The sequence below is a fragment of the Parambassis ranga genome, chromosome 12 (assembly GCF_900634625.1).
Source record: "Parambassis ranga chromosome 12, fParRan2.1, whole genome shotgun sequence".
Taxonomy (NCBI): Eukaryota; Metazoa; Chordata; class Actinopteri; family Ambassidae; genus Parambassis; species Parambassis ranga.
Genome location: NC_041032.1, coordinates 11,662,156 through 11,680,754, shown reverse-complemented (window position 1 = coordinate 11,680,754; position 18,599 = coordinate 11,662,156). Strand labels below are relative to the sequence as shown.

The 18,599-nt window shown below is 41.4% G+C and overlaps 1 protein-coding gene across 2 annotated transcripts in view; it reads right to left on the bottom strand.

Annotated features, from left to right (window-relative positions):
• Window positions 1-14,872, bottom strand: part of col5a1 (procollagen, type V, alpha 1) — a 57,948-nt gene extending 43,076 nt beyond the window's left edge. Inside the window, exons 1-2 of one of the 2 annotated variants that reach the window (XM_028417149.1) lie at window positions 14,493-14,872; window positions 2,016-2,183 (exon numbers count right to left, since the gene is read on the bottom strand). In XM_028417149.1, the coding sequence (XP_028272950.1) occupies window positions 2,016-2,183; window positions 14,493-14,592 (268 nt within the window). In that variant the 5' untranslated portion in view covers window positions 14,593-14,872. The remainder of the gene's footprint in view (window positions 1-2,015; window positions 2,184-14,492) is intronic. The other variant, XM_028417148.1, reaches the window with a different exon arrangement.
• Window positions 14,873-18,599: the final 3,727 nt, after the last annotated feature.

The following is an 18,599-nucleotide window of genomic DNA, read 5'->3' as shown; positions in this document are numbered from 1 at the left end:
TTGCCTGAATAGACTAGGCTAGACTTGCTTAGCACGTTAGCTCCTATGCTCACAATGCCAACAGTCTGAGCTTCTGTCAGCAGAACTACATTCTTCAAAAGTGAATCATGCAAATTAAAAATTAAGTAGTTCCTTTATGTGAGCTACTGACTTTAAGAATGATTTCCTATTTATATTCGTAACTATAACCAGACAGATATTTGGAGGTATTTTAATAATAATCATGCATGCATATTTGTCTGAGATTTATGTGGACACAGAGAGAAACAGGACAAGACTATGTATTGTGACATGAAAGTTAAAGTGAGCAGACAGTTTCATTGGCCTTTTCCTTCATTTTTCATTCATATAATAAAGGTAAGAAAGGCCCCCTCTGTTTTCTCTGCCACTGTAGTTTCAAATGAATCATCTCTTCCACATGTTTGTCTAATGATTGCATGTCTGCACTCGCTCCTTTCCAACACATCATCTCAGACTGTCTGTGGTTGTGGGGTCACGGGCCAGGGTGTTTCTCAATCAGAGCTACTGTGGTTTTTATTACCAATTTAATACAACGAGAGTGTTTTTTTCCTGCCATTGTGTTCTATACATTTTCAATATCTTCTGGGAAGCTGTGTTGATAATCGAGGCATTGGGCCAAAGGTCATAACTCAGTAGCAAACTAAGTTAAGGAGGGGAAAAAAAGAAATGGATAAAATGATCTCACTAGTTAAGCTGCTGTCTGGAATATATTAGCTGTATGTTCTCATAATGTCAGCGCGAGAGAGGAGCCACATCACAAACGCTGTGAGTGGATTTTAAAGCTCTAAAGCCACAGACAGCTAGTTATTCTGTTTGCACCTTGAGACTGTGCAGTGCCTGTTATGAACGCCGCCAGTTGGTTTGTTTTATGTAGACTGTTATTTCGGATGATCCAGAGCAGCACGTGTGTAATTATAGCATGTGTGTGTGTGTGTGTGTGTGTCTAAACAGAACCTCATATGGGGCTATGCTGTCATAGAGCATCAAAGTGAAGAGTATTTGTTTGATTGGAGAGCATGTGAGGGCACGCTGGCCGCAGAAACCCTGTGGCTCTACTTAAACCCGAAAGAAGATTCATGCCAAGGATCAAAGGTCCACCAAGGCCAGTGTAACATCTGACAGCAGGCCAGCATCCGAAGAAGGATTTGGGGAAGCTTAGCTTCTCATTTATTGATATCTAGACAGCAGCAGCTGTAGAAAAAGCAATAATTTTCAGAAAATTGGCCGTCCCTGTCACTGGATCACCGTAAGAAAAGATACAGAGATACAGATCATGGTAGTATAGCACATCACACTGGACAAACAAAACACAAAGGAAGCAGCAGTCATGGAGAAATGATAGAGGGAAAAATTATGACGCTTGAGGGAAAATAAAGGGAGAAGGAGGGAGAGGGAGGAGAGAGAGAGAGAGAGAGAGAGAGAGAGAGAGAGAGAGAGAGAGCGGAAACTGCAGCGCACCACAGAGCACTAACTCAAAGCCACGTCAGCACAATAGAACAAGGCAAAAGGTGGAACCCCAGACTTCCCTCCCCTCCATTTTCACTGCTCCAGCTCCCCTTCAACATCAAATATTACAGGGCTGGATCACATGCATTATCAATATTTCTCTCTCTTATGATTGTGTGAAAGTGTTCCTGCATACTGCACATGTCTGAGCGGAGGAATCTGCCCCGAAGACCCATAAACTGAAGGCAGAGTTGACATAAATAATCAAGTTACTGGAGCCAATAAAACTGCAGCCCAGAGGGGAAGAAAGAATCTTAGGTTAGGTGGGGGCAAATACTAATTGCCTTGCAGCCATGTTAAAACATTATATCTGCTCTTTACTGTGAGGTGGGGGTGAAAGGTCGGAAACAAGACCAGATGGCAAGACTGTAGAGTACTTTGGGGAAAGATGCAACATCTGCAGTGACTAAGCTAGATGGTGGTATAGGGGGGGAAAACTGGCTGATTTAAATGACTTTCAGATACAGTGGGTTGAGTCAGATACTCACCTGGGTACAGCTGTTTGGTGGGGGCACTGAGCTGGGCGTCTTTGGATACTCTGTAAGCTACATCGGGTCCTTGTGTTGACCGCCTATGTGAGCAGAAACCTGTTGTTTTTGTAACACCCTCAGGTAAACTGTGAAAATCTAAAATCTTCAAGAGGTCTGCTGGTTCCGCTACAGGGAGGAAAAAGAAACAAACAGAGAGACAAAAAAACACATTAGATTTTTATACATAAAAATAGGACATGTCATATAATAGTGCACTTTGCTAAATTTACAACCATTCATTCTTTGTTTATACAGGATAAATATAGATACTGCCCCATCACATTTCTTTATTTTCTGTTTTTTGCTGACTCAGACAACTAGTTACTCAGCAAGAGGCTTCACTGTTGTGGTGTAGAGAAGATTTCTGTTATCCATTCAGGCGCTAAACAGAGATGTGCCCATTTATAGATCACTATGATCATGGGTTTTACTTGCACCAAAAGCCATCCTTCCATCCATTCCCCTGCAATGCTAAATCTACCGCTGCCTTCCATAGACCACAACCGTGCAATTTGCACACTCTCAGGCCGGTCGTCCCGGCTGTAACCAGGCCACCGCAGGAGTACACTGGGTCAAAACAATGTGACATGAGGTTTGACCCTGGACCGCACCCTCACATGCCAAAACCACCCAGGACAAACAGCTGTTCCTACGGCCAGATGCACACACAGCAAGCTCACACAATCACACACATTAGTGTCAGGGTTTGCCCAAAAAGATGGGGACAGAAAAAGAGACTATGGGTCACGTCTATAGGGACAGTCACATAAGGACAGACAGGCTGTGAGGGTGTTTTAAAAGCAGACAAACACTAAAAGTGAAGAAACAAACTAAAAAGGACAATAAAATGATTTTATGGCATGGGAGTTTAAGAAATAAAAAAAACAAAAGCATGCATGCTGTGCTATTCTCCTCAATGCTTTTTATGTTCTCCTGTCAAAGGCGACACCTTGGAGAAGTTTAAAAGCACACACACACACAGGTAAAAGACCACACACACATCCCTAAAAAAAAACAATAAAAAACAAAAAAAACATCCATCCTACAAAAAGTAAGAGAGCTGCGGAGAAGGGTGTAAAGGCGAACAGGCAGATCGAAATAATGCTTCAGCCTGCACTGCTCTGCAACGGCCTCCAGCTGGATGTCATTATGCATGACTCACGTGCAGCACGGATCAATTAAAAAAACTTCTGAAACAGAGGTTTCCATTTACGAATGCTTTGGCTGCACGTGTTCCTCTACAGCTGTGCAGTGAAAATCACCCACTGAAGTCTGCCACATTATCTACAGGGGAAAAGACTCTCTAAGTTTTTAATAATAAAAAAAAAATAAGATAGAAACACACCTCAGCTGTTTTAAACACGTAAAACTCTGGAACAAATCTGCAGAGACCGCAGGGGTCATATTTGGCAGAAACAGAACTTGTACCAACATCTGAAAGAAATCTGTTAGCCTACCCCACCCACATGTTTCAAAAAGCCACCTTGTCCAGCATGTCAAATAAATCGCTAGCATTCATATTCCTGTCAGCCCGCCCCACAGGATGACAGGGCCTCTGAGCAGGTGGAGGGTCTCAACAAAAAAAAAAGACGGCTCCGTCTGTCATCAGCTCACAATGAAGAGACGGACAGACACGCACCCACAAGCCAAGAAAGTGTCAATCATTCATCATCAAGAGAGAGAGAGGCTTATTTAATGAGAGCTCCGCAGCATCAACATGTCACACTGTCAACAGGGAAATGTACTTCTATGTTCCACTTACAGTATTATCACCTGCTCGTCCACATCTGAGACCAAATTGTACCACACAATTATTACAACATGAACCCTTGATGATAGGTTTGATGATTGATAAGGTCATGACCTTAGTCATGGTCCCATAAAGGGCATAAGAACCCCTTCTTTGTAGAAGGTGCCCCATTACATGTCCAGATATCAGTCCACAGTAGTGATGACATCGCCTCTGTCACAATGGGTACCACAGAGTCAAATCAGGCACGCGTTGTATGATTTAATCTGGACTGCTGTTATCCATTTGTAATATTCAACAAACCGAAATAAGTTTTTGACGTCAACCTTTCAACATAATCACACAACTCTTTTACTTGTCTTCTGTCTTTGGTCACAAACGTATCAATCACAACAAATGCAACAATAACTTAATAAATCTTCTTCACAGCCCGAAGCAAAGTGACTTTTTTGTTAACTAGGGCTGTGGACGACCAAAGACAAATCCCTCTCTTCTCGCCCTTTTCTCAGACACCCACTAATGTTCCCTGTAAAAGCCACAACAGTAATTCTCTCTACAACCTGCCAACATCCAAGGGAGAGAGAGATCCATTGATCACTGCTGGCTGCATGCAGAGGCAGTCCAAACAAGGCATGGAACGGACTATCTTACAGTTACCAGTGACCACTGTGTAAATGATGGAGCTTAAGAGTAGGCCGATTAATGCAAATGACAATCTGATAGTCATGTTCACATAGTGTTTCCCAGCACTTTATAAACAGTCAGCCATCACCTCCCTTTTCCGTCTTCGTGCAGACCCTTCCTGCCACACACAGTGTCCCCATGTTTGGACACAGCCCTTACTACACATACTCATAAAACTATATTTTCCAACTACAGGCGTATTTCAAGGCCAATCCCTGCCATCATGGCTTTACAATTGCTATCTTATTGGCAGCATGTATGTCTTCACAGTAGCTAATGGCACCAACGATCAGCTGTGTCCAACCAGCCACAACATTTTATTAGGTCACAACAACACAAACCTATCAAGAAATGATTCCACAAAACTCCTTTAGGCAGCAGCAGCATCCACTCACAATACATCATAACAATATGGCTGTCATAATAACAATATCAACATCATAATAACATCCACTTCAGAACCGCAGGGGAGAAAACAAGGAGAAGGTTTATTAGGAGCATCCAGTTGATGCTAACCGTTTCATGACCCCTGCTGTTTCACTCCGGCAAAATCGAACCCCAGGAAAAATCAGAAGCTTTTATCCACTCCAATCATTCAATCTAAAATCTGGAATCCTTTGGGATAGGTCACTATCCATGCAGCTACAAAAACACTTTACTGAAAAGCAATTAAAAATAATAATTAATCCACTCCACATAATGCTTTATCAATGCATTTCCCCTCCCTGAGTGACATGTTCTCACACACCTTCATTCATCCCTTTCTGTCACCGGCAGCCGACCTCCCGGTGGAAGCTATCCTGACCACATCCTAAGCCACAGGTATGGCTCTCAATCCCACCTTGTTAAGCTGAGATGTTTACCCACTTAGCATGGCAGGTTCCTCAAGAAACCAACACCTCTGGCAGTGGATGCTAAAAATACTTCTCCCTCTGACCACAGCCCCTCACATCTAAGAGGCAGGTCCTCCCTGCATACACAGAAGCTGTTTGTTTGACACGGTCTTGTGTACATTTGCTCGCGGGCAATCTGCTGACCCCTTATTTTAACGACTTTCACGTGAGAGAATATGACATAAGTAAGCAGTGCGGTAAACACAGTGCATCCCTTAAGACTTAAGCGCTCTATAGAAACGTATTCCTGTGTGAATGTAATTCTCATGTAATTCATGCAGCGCTTGCAGCAGCACACAGTGGAGCTTTATTCCAACATGCAATGCTTCAATCAGCCACCAGACTTCTGCTGTACACAAGTAATGCAATTACAGCTCAGTAACAAGAAGTTCAATGGGTTAGAGGATCCATTCATATTCGTATAGCTGATGAAATCCACACAAATGTGCTTTTTTGCTGGGTCTTCAACTTTTTTTTCTTTTATAAAAACCCACCACTACTCCTAAAGTCAGGTTTTCCACGTCATGTGCACATAAAAAAACTTGTAAATGAAATGTATAAATCAGTCTGCAGAGTGGTGTATGTTTGATGTGACATGCTAAAAGAGGAGCGGTTTACTTTGTGCTCTGCCTTTTATGGGCTTGTTTGTCAGACATGGGTTGGATGAGGGTGCTGCATAAAGGATAATGAATTCATAAAAGTATAGCTTAAGTGTAAGTTGTTTTAAAAGGCGTGGTGAAACGCTACATGAACATCTTCCCCTCCCTCCCTACCTGCCTGACGACTCTCTTTCCTTCTACCTTTTCTTTGCACCCCTCCCTTTATGTGAACAGTAGCTCCAGTGCCAGATTCATAATCCTGCTTTCGGCTCAGTGCCAAAACTGTGGTGGATCCCATTCCCTTAAATATCCATCTACCCTTTATTTCCACAAATGCACACATACATACACAGACACACACACAGAGACTCTCTAACAACATTCACTGAATGCAGGCGGCACCATTTCATTTGACAGGAGGAGGGGTGCCGGACCAGTGAATTAGGACTTTTTCATGGAGAGGGGGGGGTTGGATTAACATTCTTCCCTGTTTCGCTACCCGTTATCCTCCTCCTCCTTCAGCCCTTCCTGAAGTGAGGCCTAACTCTCCAGGCACATGCTTGACCTGGCGCTGAGGACAAGGAGTAATTAGCAGCCATAAAGAGGACCCTGCCTGTCTTGGAAACCAGCACGGCTGAAAACAAGAATACCCAATGAGAGACTTCCCCCACCTAGGGCGCATCACAGACAGTGTTCTCTTATAAAACTTGAAGCCAACTGTTCTGCAGCTGGAGCCTCACCGGGAGTACAGCAGGTTACAATTAGGGCCCTGACTTTAATTACTTAAAGTGAGACTATGTAACTTTAAATAGAGGAAGGCAGACTCTCACATATTAAAAATGGAATTCATAAGCAATAAAAATACATTTTTGCTCAGTTCAAAACACTCTGAGGTCTTATTTACAGTGACAGGAGCAGATGTTAGTAGCTCATTAAACAATCCAATTAATCACAATATTTGTCACATCATCTGCAATATTATGCTGCACGGGTCACACACACTTCCTGAAAAACACTAACGCACCACATCCAAAATGTGAAAACATCCCTGAGACACATCCCCATCTGCACTGACCCTGCTTCTGGGGTTCATGTGACCACACAGGGGGATCATTCTGCAGGCGCTTATGCTACATTGAGCACGTTACATACACTGCATGGATGCACTTTACTGCCAGCATGTAACATATGGAGAAACTAAGCTCATACCTGAACTGGAAGACAACAGAGAGGTGAAGCCCCACTGCCTCCAGTGGACCACATGGGACCTTGGTGGTCAATGAGAAGAGATGAGACATGTGTCCTTATGTGTTATTGTAAGATGACCAGCATACCACACATAGCCTTTTCTTACACTGACTACTAAGACAAAGTCAGACAGATTTCTGTGAGGCTCACATTAGGACAAGATCACAGCTAGATATGGAAGTAAATTACATGCTAATGTGATTGTCTGATTCAGTGAACACAGTTTAAAATGATGTTTTTATGTGCTATAATATTAGCATTAGCAATAGCAGTCATGATTTGCCGGCTGCTTTGTTTTTAAATACAATATTTTCTAAGGCGGAAACCTTCAAAGATAACCGATGAGTGAAATTCAGTCTGTAAAAGACTTCACTTGAATCGGTCAAGTTTCTTTTTGTTGGCCAGAGTCCATGCAGACATTTCAGGACACTGACCCAGTGACCCAGGCAGAAAGCTGCACGTGGAAACAGCAGCAGGGAGGAAGAAACAAGAATGAAAAGGTCTTCGGGTTCATACACCAAATGCATTGTTTTCCCCGGTGTTGATCAGCTCATACATTATTCTAACTACAAGACAAGATGCTGAAAAAAGACTAGGAGCCAAAGAAACACAAGCCACACAGACACACACACCACACCTGAAAGACGATCCAGACACAAAGTTTTTCTAAGCAGATCCTCTCTTGTGTACTCTGAGGCTCAGGGCTTTAACTGGTCTCTTATTGCTTTAACAGTGGGAATACCAGATGGTTTACTTCACTGTCTCCACACTGCAGCTCACAGCAGTGAAGATAAATCATTGCCTGCCGTCCACCACAGACTAAGATGGAAAAACTGAGTCAAGATTCCACGGTGCACCTCTGAACGCTCATTTTACAGCACGAAAAGCAGAGAACGGTTCCTCTTTGAAGCACAAAGCATGATTGCTGTTATCTCTTTTGATCACTCCACCTTCTGTGTCATCTTCTTCCTCACTAGCTTCGTTTATTTTCCTTTTTATAATAGCAGTTTTATTTCCTAGTGCCTACTTTATGTGTCCCTGACTTTCCCTTATTCTGTCTCTCAGGCAGCAGATACAGTTTTAATGGCAGACTGTTGAGAAATTTATGATAAAGGAGAGCCCTACAGAACTGCTTCCTCTCACCCAGCTTCACAGAAAAGTATTATTCCAAAGCTGACACACTATAATAAAGCAGAAACCCTGCAAAATAATTAGGTTTCCCCTCAGCACTGAGAAAAGTACAGTAAAGCCTATCAATCCTGAGCAGCACATTCATTAAAGCGGCAAATACACAAAGGCTTTCTGCTTTATTATTGAACTCACTGACCTATAATCAAACATGTACAGTATCTAGACAGACAGTTGTAGTGTTGATAGTGTGCTTAAGACTATTCAAGTTATCAATCATTGTTCTTCTAATAGTAATAATACACATTGTAATTTAAGCCTCCAGGGAAAACAATCCTTTCTATCTCATGTGGTGCCAAGTCACAAGTTGCAGTGACAGCCAAGCCGATGATCAATTCATCTCCTAAACTGACACTGCACCAGTGTCATACACAGGCTACATCAACCCTGTGAGTGAACAGCAGTTAATATGCACTTTAACTACATCAGCTTTTTCACATGAGTCATCAGTTATACAAAATTAAATTCAGCTGCTGGCTAATTGTGAGTACTTGGTTGTGAGTCCCTTTGTGGCTACTGTTGGGCAAATATGGTTCTTGGTTACATATTGAAGTATTATCACTGTGTCTAGTTGTTATTATATTCTATTGTAGAATTTATATGTGAAAACATGTTGTCACATATAAACAGCAGGTACAGATGGATGGTCAATGATCATCTGGGTTTTATAAACACCTCACAAAGAGAGGAGAAGCCTTGAGACCCTTTTTCATTACACAAGATCACACCAGCCTATCCTCCTGCACTCATACAGCCCACATCTGGTGGCTGAGGTGGAGTTTGTCCAAGCGAAAGGCAGAGAAGCTTGTTGCAGATGCCTTAACGTTTAAAAGAGTTTGTTTAAACCCAAACCATGATCTTTTCCTGACGTTTTGCTGCCTAAACCGACACAAAACAGCAACAGTCAGGCTACCACCATCTGCTCTGTAGCTCCTCTCTCCCCTCACAAGCATATATGCTGCTTTGTGATGTCTGTCACGTATGTATGGAGGACTTATTGCATTAAACATGTAAGGTAACCTTCTCCAGCCTTTCCTGCAGCTTTCTTGGCCACCACAAGGACAAATCTTGACTTTTTAGATGTCTTTTTTTAACAAAGACACACGAGGATGCATAGCTACATAACCTGGTTGGTTCAGTTGTAACTTATCAATGTTATGCTACATTTGTGACAATGAATTTTCTGCAAATGAAGCTTAATATCTAGGGGCACAGCAGTGTTCAGCTCTGATGGTACAGTTCTTTTCGTCATCTGTCTCCCACATTTCCTGGTTTGGTCTGCTTTAGCACACAGTGTCTGTGGTGAGACTCAAGGCCTCTTGTTGCAACAACACCAAATTAATTAGGTCTTTGGCTTAATTACAAAATGCTGCTGAATGAGCAAAAACATGTCTTAGTTGTCTAACTGTTCCAACTCTTACTAATGTCGTCACCTAATAAATTAAAAATAGAATCCATCAGTCTACAGACCAAAAACCATTGTATTAGTAGGAAGGAAAGTGCTTACACTCAGTATTCCTGCTGCCCAGGCTGTGGCTGAGCTCGGGCTGGGGAAAGGGGGAATGGGGTTGGAAAGGATGACTCATACATTGCTTTCCATGCTCAATGATTATAATACCCCATTACAGAGAAAAGCACTGTTTCCCAGCTAAAGAGAACACTCGGCCTGTGAGTCTGGACCAGACTTTACTCTGCCATGCACCACACGCTGCCACAAAGCATACTGTTAAATAATCAAACACAGAAGTGCGCATTGCATCATGGGGCAGCATATCCAACTTTTACATCACTGATCACTGCACATGTTGACATTTTCAAACAGCATCATCTCCATTTTGTTTCCTCTTGTCTTGTCAGTTGTCATTTGAAGCTGAAATATTTGTATGTCTGTGTTTTACTAAAAAAGAACACTTCTGGCTTCAAATCAAGCACAGTCTGTCGTGAAAACAGAGCACCATTGAGCAGTTCAAAACAATTCTTTGACCATTAATTAGTCTGGAAAGGAATAGGCGATATACTGTCCAGGATATTGCAAATAATGCACTGTTTGTGCTGCACAAAGGATCTCCTTAACTCTGACACTGGGTCAAAAACTTGTCCCGCATATTTTGTTTTATCTTCCGTGTTATTATCAGGCATTAGAGCTGATTTACGGAGTCCTTTCCACAAAGCCTGCATTTACAGGCTGAAGTGGCACATGCAGTTGCAGGGTCACTGCCTCTCCCCACAGCCTGGCTAACTCAGATTCCTTCCTCAGTCAGCGCCATGGCAATAGGCACAAACACAAGGAGCCAGTTTTTTCTCATCACCACTTATCTGATTGAGCTGGATGTGACCTGAGGATTGCCACTTAAAGGTATGGTAAGTAAAAAGCAGCCTATTGGAATCCCATGTAAAAATATTTCGATTACAAAATGTAATAAATAAAGTACACCAATGCCCTTTCTTTAATTCTACATGAATTATAGTTCTATGATATTTTTGGCCTCATAAAGAATGTTATACCCATTGACGAAAACGGTACAAATGACCGATCCACGTAAATTCCTTTTGAAGATGTGTCATTCGAATGTAAAGAAACTGTAAATGAAAACCAGGTGTGGACCAGCTGTATTTGACCTTTAACCCCGTCATAAAGTCGCTCTTGCTTAAACAAAAAGAACCCTTTAATGACCCAGGATGTGTATGTGCAAACCTGGCTGGCTATTATTTTTACAGATTTCGCTGTAGGACTGCAGATGTTACTTGATTAGAAATATTCTCTAGAACTAGCAGAGAATGGTGTATTTTTTTTCTTGAAAAAAAAATGCAACAGTATTTTTTTTCATGGTCCCCTGTTCCACCAAGAATGGGAAGAAAACATCTGGAAGACATTTTTTCTGGCTTTTTGGAGGGCTTAGCAGACAGCACAATGGAACTTATCAAATCCAGATGGGAAGGAGCTCAGTGAAACAGCAAGGCTTTCTTCTGCTTATCCGATTTAAACGTATATAAGGATTTAACAAATATCGGTTCCTAAGAGATAGCATTATTTATAAACCATTAAAATATTTAGTTATTCTATGGCACATGTGCTAACCCTTTCCGTACAGCAGCATGGACAGTTTTGGCTAAAATCCATCCCTGTTCTCATTTGCACAAGGTATTCAAAGAATGTTATTTCAGTCTTTATGATGACTAAAATACCCTGTTCAAGTAGGTCGCGGTTCTGTGTGAGGGTCTGTTACGGACAAAGGCTAACCAATAACTGTTAATTAATGACAACAAACCACAGTCAAAACAGATTTTCCAAGACTTGTGAAAAGAGTCTATAGATTCAGGAAGTTAAAAAAAGCAACTCAGCAGAAACATAAAGGAAAACTGTTGGAGCATGAGCTACATTTGGTCTACAGCCAATATGCTGCCACAAAGACCGCTGAAAGAGAACAGCCTGAATCACTTTGATTCTGCATCTCAAGAGTTTTTCACCCCAAAGAGTCGAGAGTTTTCTGCTGAAATAGGAACCAGAGGATCTACAACAACACAAATTCCTTTCTTCAGGCAATGAAACTGTAAACCTGACAGCGGTGGTAATCTGAAAGTCCCAACCTTCACCTTTGAACCCTGACCCCTCTTTTCATTCTTGACCATTATGTCTTATGGGCCTTCTGTTACTGCCACCATTCACATAGCTTTAAAGTAAGAATTTCTCCATAATGTCATGGCAAGATGACCTCCCTGAAAGAACTGTGGACTCCAACCAACAAAGCTCGGCTTACATCCAGTGTGCTCATCCTCTAGATGACCTCAGATTTTCTGGTAGCATCCAAAAAATATTCAATGTATATTCAACAATTGAAATTCAAATTATATGCTTATATATGCTAAGTGTATCTCTTAGGGCTGGGTTTGTCGATGCTATTTCATGCTTTTATTTTATGACATTTTATGCCAGCAAGTCAATGTAGCCCTGTGATCTATGTTTGACTGCAGACTTGTCTGTTTGACACCAGCCAAGCCTTAAAAAATAGTAAGGAAATGACCGGGCTGCAGCATGTTGCTCACTGTTGCTGTTTCCATGGACTTTAGGTGATTTTCTACTGCAGGAACTAGCTGGCTGTTTTAGGCTAGCCCAGACCTAAAAGTTAGCAATTAGCTAACTAGCCCAGTGGAAAGATTAGAAAGCTTAAGACATAAAGAAAGCACATTTTCCTCGAGAGTTGGTGGAGGGCTAGAAAACTTGGCAGACAACCCATTTTTATATGTCTGCTGGCTGAGGAGGTCAATGAGTAAACAAAGCAACATGCTTTGTGGTTTCTGGCTTGTTTTGCTGCCCCCATGTGGTGATGTCAAATGTCAATTAATGCCATTTTATTAATAAATTTTGAATTTTTTTTCTGACTCATTTTTATATTAAAAAAATTATATGATTTGATGATGCTGCCCTCTAGTTGAGTATTATGAAAATATAATGAAAATGAAACAAAACAGGGAAAGGGCTTGTCTTTAACATGTATTTTAATTATAATGTGCAAAGAGTTGAGAGATGCAGATATCCATTGACAGGGTGTCTGGGCAGGCCTCTGCAAGCCTTCAGTGGAATACATACTCCCTGAGGGTAAGAGGTCATCAGGTCTGGGTCAAAAGACAAAACTTTTGCTCCTGACAAACTGGCAAATTGTCTATAATTACTGTTTATCTATGCTGATAGTGAAAAAGGGAAAACTGTACACACTTCTGGAAGAAATGTAATCTAATAATGCACTTTATATATAAAAGCAAATCAGCACAAAAACGTATGATATGATGAATTTGATGAACATAATAAATAGACAGACTTGTGTGTAGCTGGCATGTTGCTAGTACTTAGTCTAAATTGTGTGTTTCCCATTTGGCATGTGTCAAGTGTCAAGTTTCAGGAAGTGTACCAGCACCCCTGAGGATCCCTTACAAAAGTCTGGTTCCTCTCTCTTGTCTCTTGAGTTTTTTGGGAGATGATCAAATCTTGCCTTCAGCATCAAAATGACTTCAGACTCTTTAACCAAAACTCCTCCTCTGTCACTGGAAAAAAAAATCATCTGCCTCCAACTGTTATGAAGTGATCTAAGTTGTGTTCAGTTAACAACCAGAGTTTATAGGCGACATGAAAATAAACAAGCTGCAGTAATTTATTTATACGTTCAGCAGTATGTGAGCCTGTAAAATGGCTTCATATGTTTTCTGTTAGGAGAAGAGAGTTTTAAACTGTACACAAAATCCACACCATCAGCACAATCAGGGTCTAAACTAACTGTCCGAAGCAGACAGAAGAAGCAGCCACCTGTTCACCTCAAAGTCCCATGTCAAGAGTCTCACAGCAAACAGCAGACCACCACCCATGCCGGGCAGTCTTAAGGTGCTAATAATACATTACAGGCCCCCACTGCATGACCTCTCAACAGTGACACCCTGGAGTAATGATTAAAAAAACAATCACTTCTTCCACGAACTGATGTCAAATTTCTACATGTGGATTTTCAAAATATGGGTTGCATAACTGTTACAGAAGAGAAGCATGAGGAGAATTTGTAGAATGCAATTAGTGAAATATGTGTTTCTTTGAGCCTGAGCGAAGGACCCAGTGCTTTAGAAGCTGCGTCCCCCCTGATGTCTGAGTCTTAAGGCAGCTCCACCCTGCCACTTCAGAGGAGCTTCAACCCCTCCCTCTAATGAAAATGATAGCTCTCATCCTCTCATCCTTTCAAAAAGCACAGAAAAAAGACTAAAACCCATCTAAAGTGAAGCACAGCAATCACAACATGGCAATAATTCTGCAAAAAAAGGTGATTCTGATTTATAATCACATGCAAAAAATATGATCAGGACAAATACTGATGCTGCTGCAAGCGTGGAAAACTTGTGCAGTGAGAGAATAATAAAGACCATTTATTACTGTCCCATAGTTTAGGACAGATGAATACATTAATGCACCGAAAAAGGAGGAGGGGCAGACAGCAAGGATCCACTGGAACCTGAGAGGAAAAAGTTTTTCTTTAAGTGCAGCGCTCCTTTTCAAAGTGTATCCGCAGATCCACACCGCGCAGCTGCATCTTACCTGAACTTGCTTGCGACGTGACAAAAAGCAAAATCACCGCTAAAGTGATTTGGGCGTCCCTTATCCTCCGTTTAACTTTCCATCTTATATGGGTATCCATGACCGCCAGAGACGTCCACGGCAAGTGGATTCAACTTGGAGCAACTAATTAGATTTGCAACAACTTCTGGTCAGGACAAAAAAAAAACTAAAAGCCAAAAAACGTCCCAGAGAAAGAGAGAAAAAGGGGGAGGGGGGGTGTATCGTTATTTCTCAAGCAGCCATAAGGGTTTGTTAGTGTGGGTTCCTCCAGCTGGTTGACGGATGGACACCGTCTCTCCCGCACTGCTCCTCTCCTCTCTGCGCGTCTCAACTATCCTGCACCGCTGCGCCTCCCGAGCTGAAGTGTTGCCCCCTCTCTCAGTCGTCACGTAGAGCCCCCTTCAAGTCAGCGGGGCAACACACACACACACACACACACACAAAAAAAAGTCTCCCCCCACCCCCCACCCTCCCCCAGGCTGTCAGTCACTCCGCGGACAGGAGACTCAGGCAAATCAGAGGGGTCCATACATCAGAGCCGGCCCTCTTATTGGCTGGGGGTGGGAGGAAAAGTTGAAGGGAAAGTTTCACGCCTACAACTGCTGCGCTTTGAATTCTTTTACATGGAGTCCGCTATTTGGAGAGGAGATGTTCAGAGCGGGAAAAGCAAACTGCTTCAGGGACAAACTCTGACTTGTTGGGATTCCCAAAGCTGGATCTGACTGTCAGGGGCTGAAAGTTTAATGAAAGTGTACCAACAGGTGGCCAGACTTAATATATCCATGATCAATCCTATTGAATATAGGCCACATATTTAGTCTGATATAAAAGTACTTTTCTGGTAGATTTTAGAAATTTTTGCAAAGGGAACTACACCTTTAAATTCATCCATGGATCAAATGTGGCTTAATATTTCCTCAATGTTTCTATTATTATTATATTATTATTATTTGATTAAGTTGTCATATATTGTATATTTATTGTAGGTATAAGGAGTCTGGTATATTATCTGAAATATTGTGCTCTCATACAATATCTGCTTTAATAAATGTAATTTCCACAGAAAGTTACATTTTTGGTTATTATGACCTGGATGACTGAGAATCTTCATCAACATTTTTGCTTAATACTTCTTGCTCCAAGGCAACCTGGAGAAGATGAGTAGCAGTTTCAAAGTGCATGTGCCGTCACTATGATCATAAAGTGATGTTCTACCCTTACAGTCGACATCATGGGACCTCAATCAAACCAAAATTATTGCAATATTTACTTTCCCATGTACACAATCGGAGTGACACAAGGAATAGAACTCATCTTGGAGCTCCCAGAAGATTTGAATCAGCTCTTAGTGAACTGCCAAAAAATGACAGCTGTCTTTTATAAGCTGTCATATGGCTGCTCCAGTGGGGGGCAGACTTCCATTAACTGCCCAGTAAAAAGTTGCTTTTAGACCGAGTAAACAAACAGCAGCCGTATCCGTGGCGACATCTGACACCACGTCACATTGTGATGCGTGTATGTAGATGCTACTGAGTACCGAGTGTTTGCATACTGACACCTTTAATAATAATAACCTGTCACCTCAGGTAACCTCTACATGAAACATCGTTGGATCCAAAGACATTTAACTGAGATTTACTTAAAGACTGACTCTGAACTGACCACTTAGCCATATAAGAGTTACGTGGTCATATGTATGGGTCAAATTATGGCTCCAGCCCTGTATTTAGAGAGGGTTTATGCCTACACCGCACTCGTCTCATAGCTCACAAACCTCTCCAGTAAGGCCTTCAGTTTGCCTACTTAATTTGTCCCTTTAACCAAAAACATGATTTATCCAAAGCTGGAACACTGCAGGTCACACTGAGATAGGACTCACTGTCTGAGTCAGGAAGTTGTGATTTAGTGCTCAGAGGGTTCACTTGTATCTTTCTCTCTTTCTCTGTACTCTCCACATTCATGTTCATCTGGTGTCAGGCTATGTGAAAGCCAGAATCATCATTTTTTTACTGTCCTCCACTGTGAACATCAAGACTGAAGAGACACAGAGGGAAGCTATATGTGTCACATGGGTTGAACCTGACTGTTACTACGACAGATCCTGCATTTCCAATGGAAGCACAGATTTTCACTGATTGATTATCCCAAGCTAAATAAACCCAAGACAGCAGTCCTAACACTGTCTGAACGGCAGCAACATCATTTCACACCAGCTTGTAATGAACTGCCTTCTGTGTTAGAGTATCTTTGGTATGGTAAGTGAACTGTGATTTCTGTTTGTGCCACAAGATGGGACAGCAAATCACCGTACTCCACCTTCCACCTACTCCACCAACATAAGAAAAAGAAGAAGTTGAGCTAGTGCAGTCAATGAGTCCCAACAAAAACAAGCTTAAAAACTAAATCAGAGTGCAAGTTGTTGCAGAAAAAGCACATGAAGGATTTTTTGGTGAGAGAGAAGCATCTTCTAAACCAAAGCATTTCATTTACCAAGACCATATAAACTTCACACACACCGAATTACACATAATCAAACCTGCTCTTTAGGTCTTTTCAATCATTTCAATCACAACCAATAATTTGTCACAGTCAAAACATGGCCCCTCTGTGTTGTGATGAAGATAAATTACAGAATGGAGTCAACTTTGTGGTTTCTCTTTAATCACAGTTTCTACAGGAGCTACAGTAGACAGAGGGGAATGCGGATACAGCATGTTAAAAGATAAATCCTGGATTCTGGCAGAGAAGCTGCTCCAATGCAATGTAGAATGTTTTCCTCTGGATCAAGAATCTGTGAGCGACACAATAAGAATGCATTTTGAAATCTTCATACGTGTATGTGTTGTGGTTTCAATTTTGTAAGTGTAAGTGTGGGTACACACAAGGAGGCAAGTGCACGACTCTCCAACATCAGTTTCGTATTTTCGAATCACAAAGATAATTATTTCAGACAGCCATCTGAAGCACAAATGTACATCTCTAGGTCAAATCACAGATGTGTTTTTTTTTTATTATTTGTTGCATTGTTAACTCGATTATCAAAGCTTTGCAGAACAAGCTGTAGAAAACTTTGTTTAGGTTTTCTTGAAGACAACACCGGAATGAATTCCAGAAAATGAACCCGCTGCCTTTTTCAGTCTAATGCACACTGTTGTTGTTCTGCATTGTTAAAAGCCTGTTTGGCATGATGCTCTGTGGCAGGACACCATATTTTCCGTTCCACAATGTGTGACTCCTTCCCATGCCAGATTGTATCGTGGCAAACCTCCGCCAGCTCACAAAGGGGAAATTTTACAGCAAGTTTAGAAGGGGGGGAACGATGATTATGACAAAGCAGGGTCTGTCATTAGAGGTAAAAAAAAACACACACACAGGTGTTTAATGAGTCAGTCTCACCTATCTGTATCTGTTCATACCTCTAGCTGCGGCTCATCTCCTTCAGCACACTGTACTGGAAAATATTTGCAAGCCTATACTTCCCCTTATAAAAGACGCAGGCCAAAAACATTGATGCCAAGCATAAATCAATCAACGGGCATTAACTAAATCAAACATGATAGGACACTTGTGCGTGTACAGCTTTGCACATTTTGCATAGACTTGTCAAGGAGCATGAAGCAGGTTGTCTCAAGGAGCGCACTGTGATTTTTATTTAGCTATTTATTTTTTTGCATGTGGTATAAACTTGTGTTCTCCACGGTCCTTCCTGTTTTATTAAGAGTGAGCTTGATCCAAATTGTGCTATTCAAGAAATACAAAACATCTGTGTACACTCTTCGAAAGTGTTTGCTTCTCAGAACTCAATGATGCATTAGGAGTTTTTCTAATCTAACTAAATGTGTCATGCAGACTTTGGTGCATAATCAAACAAATGTTTAAAAAAAATGAAAATAAAGGATCAATCTTTTCTCAAATCACGTCTACTCTACACTTTGTGGAGACTGGGTGCCAGAAGGCTGAACAATGCATGAACAAATAAGTGGAAATTACATTTTTGAGATGGATGTGAAGAATATGGAAGACAAATATATTACATGAGCTTATATATATATATAATCTTAGAAAAGATAGCTCATCAAATGTTTT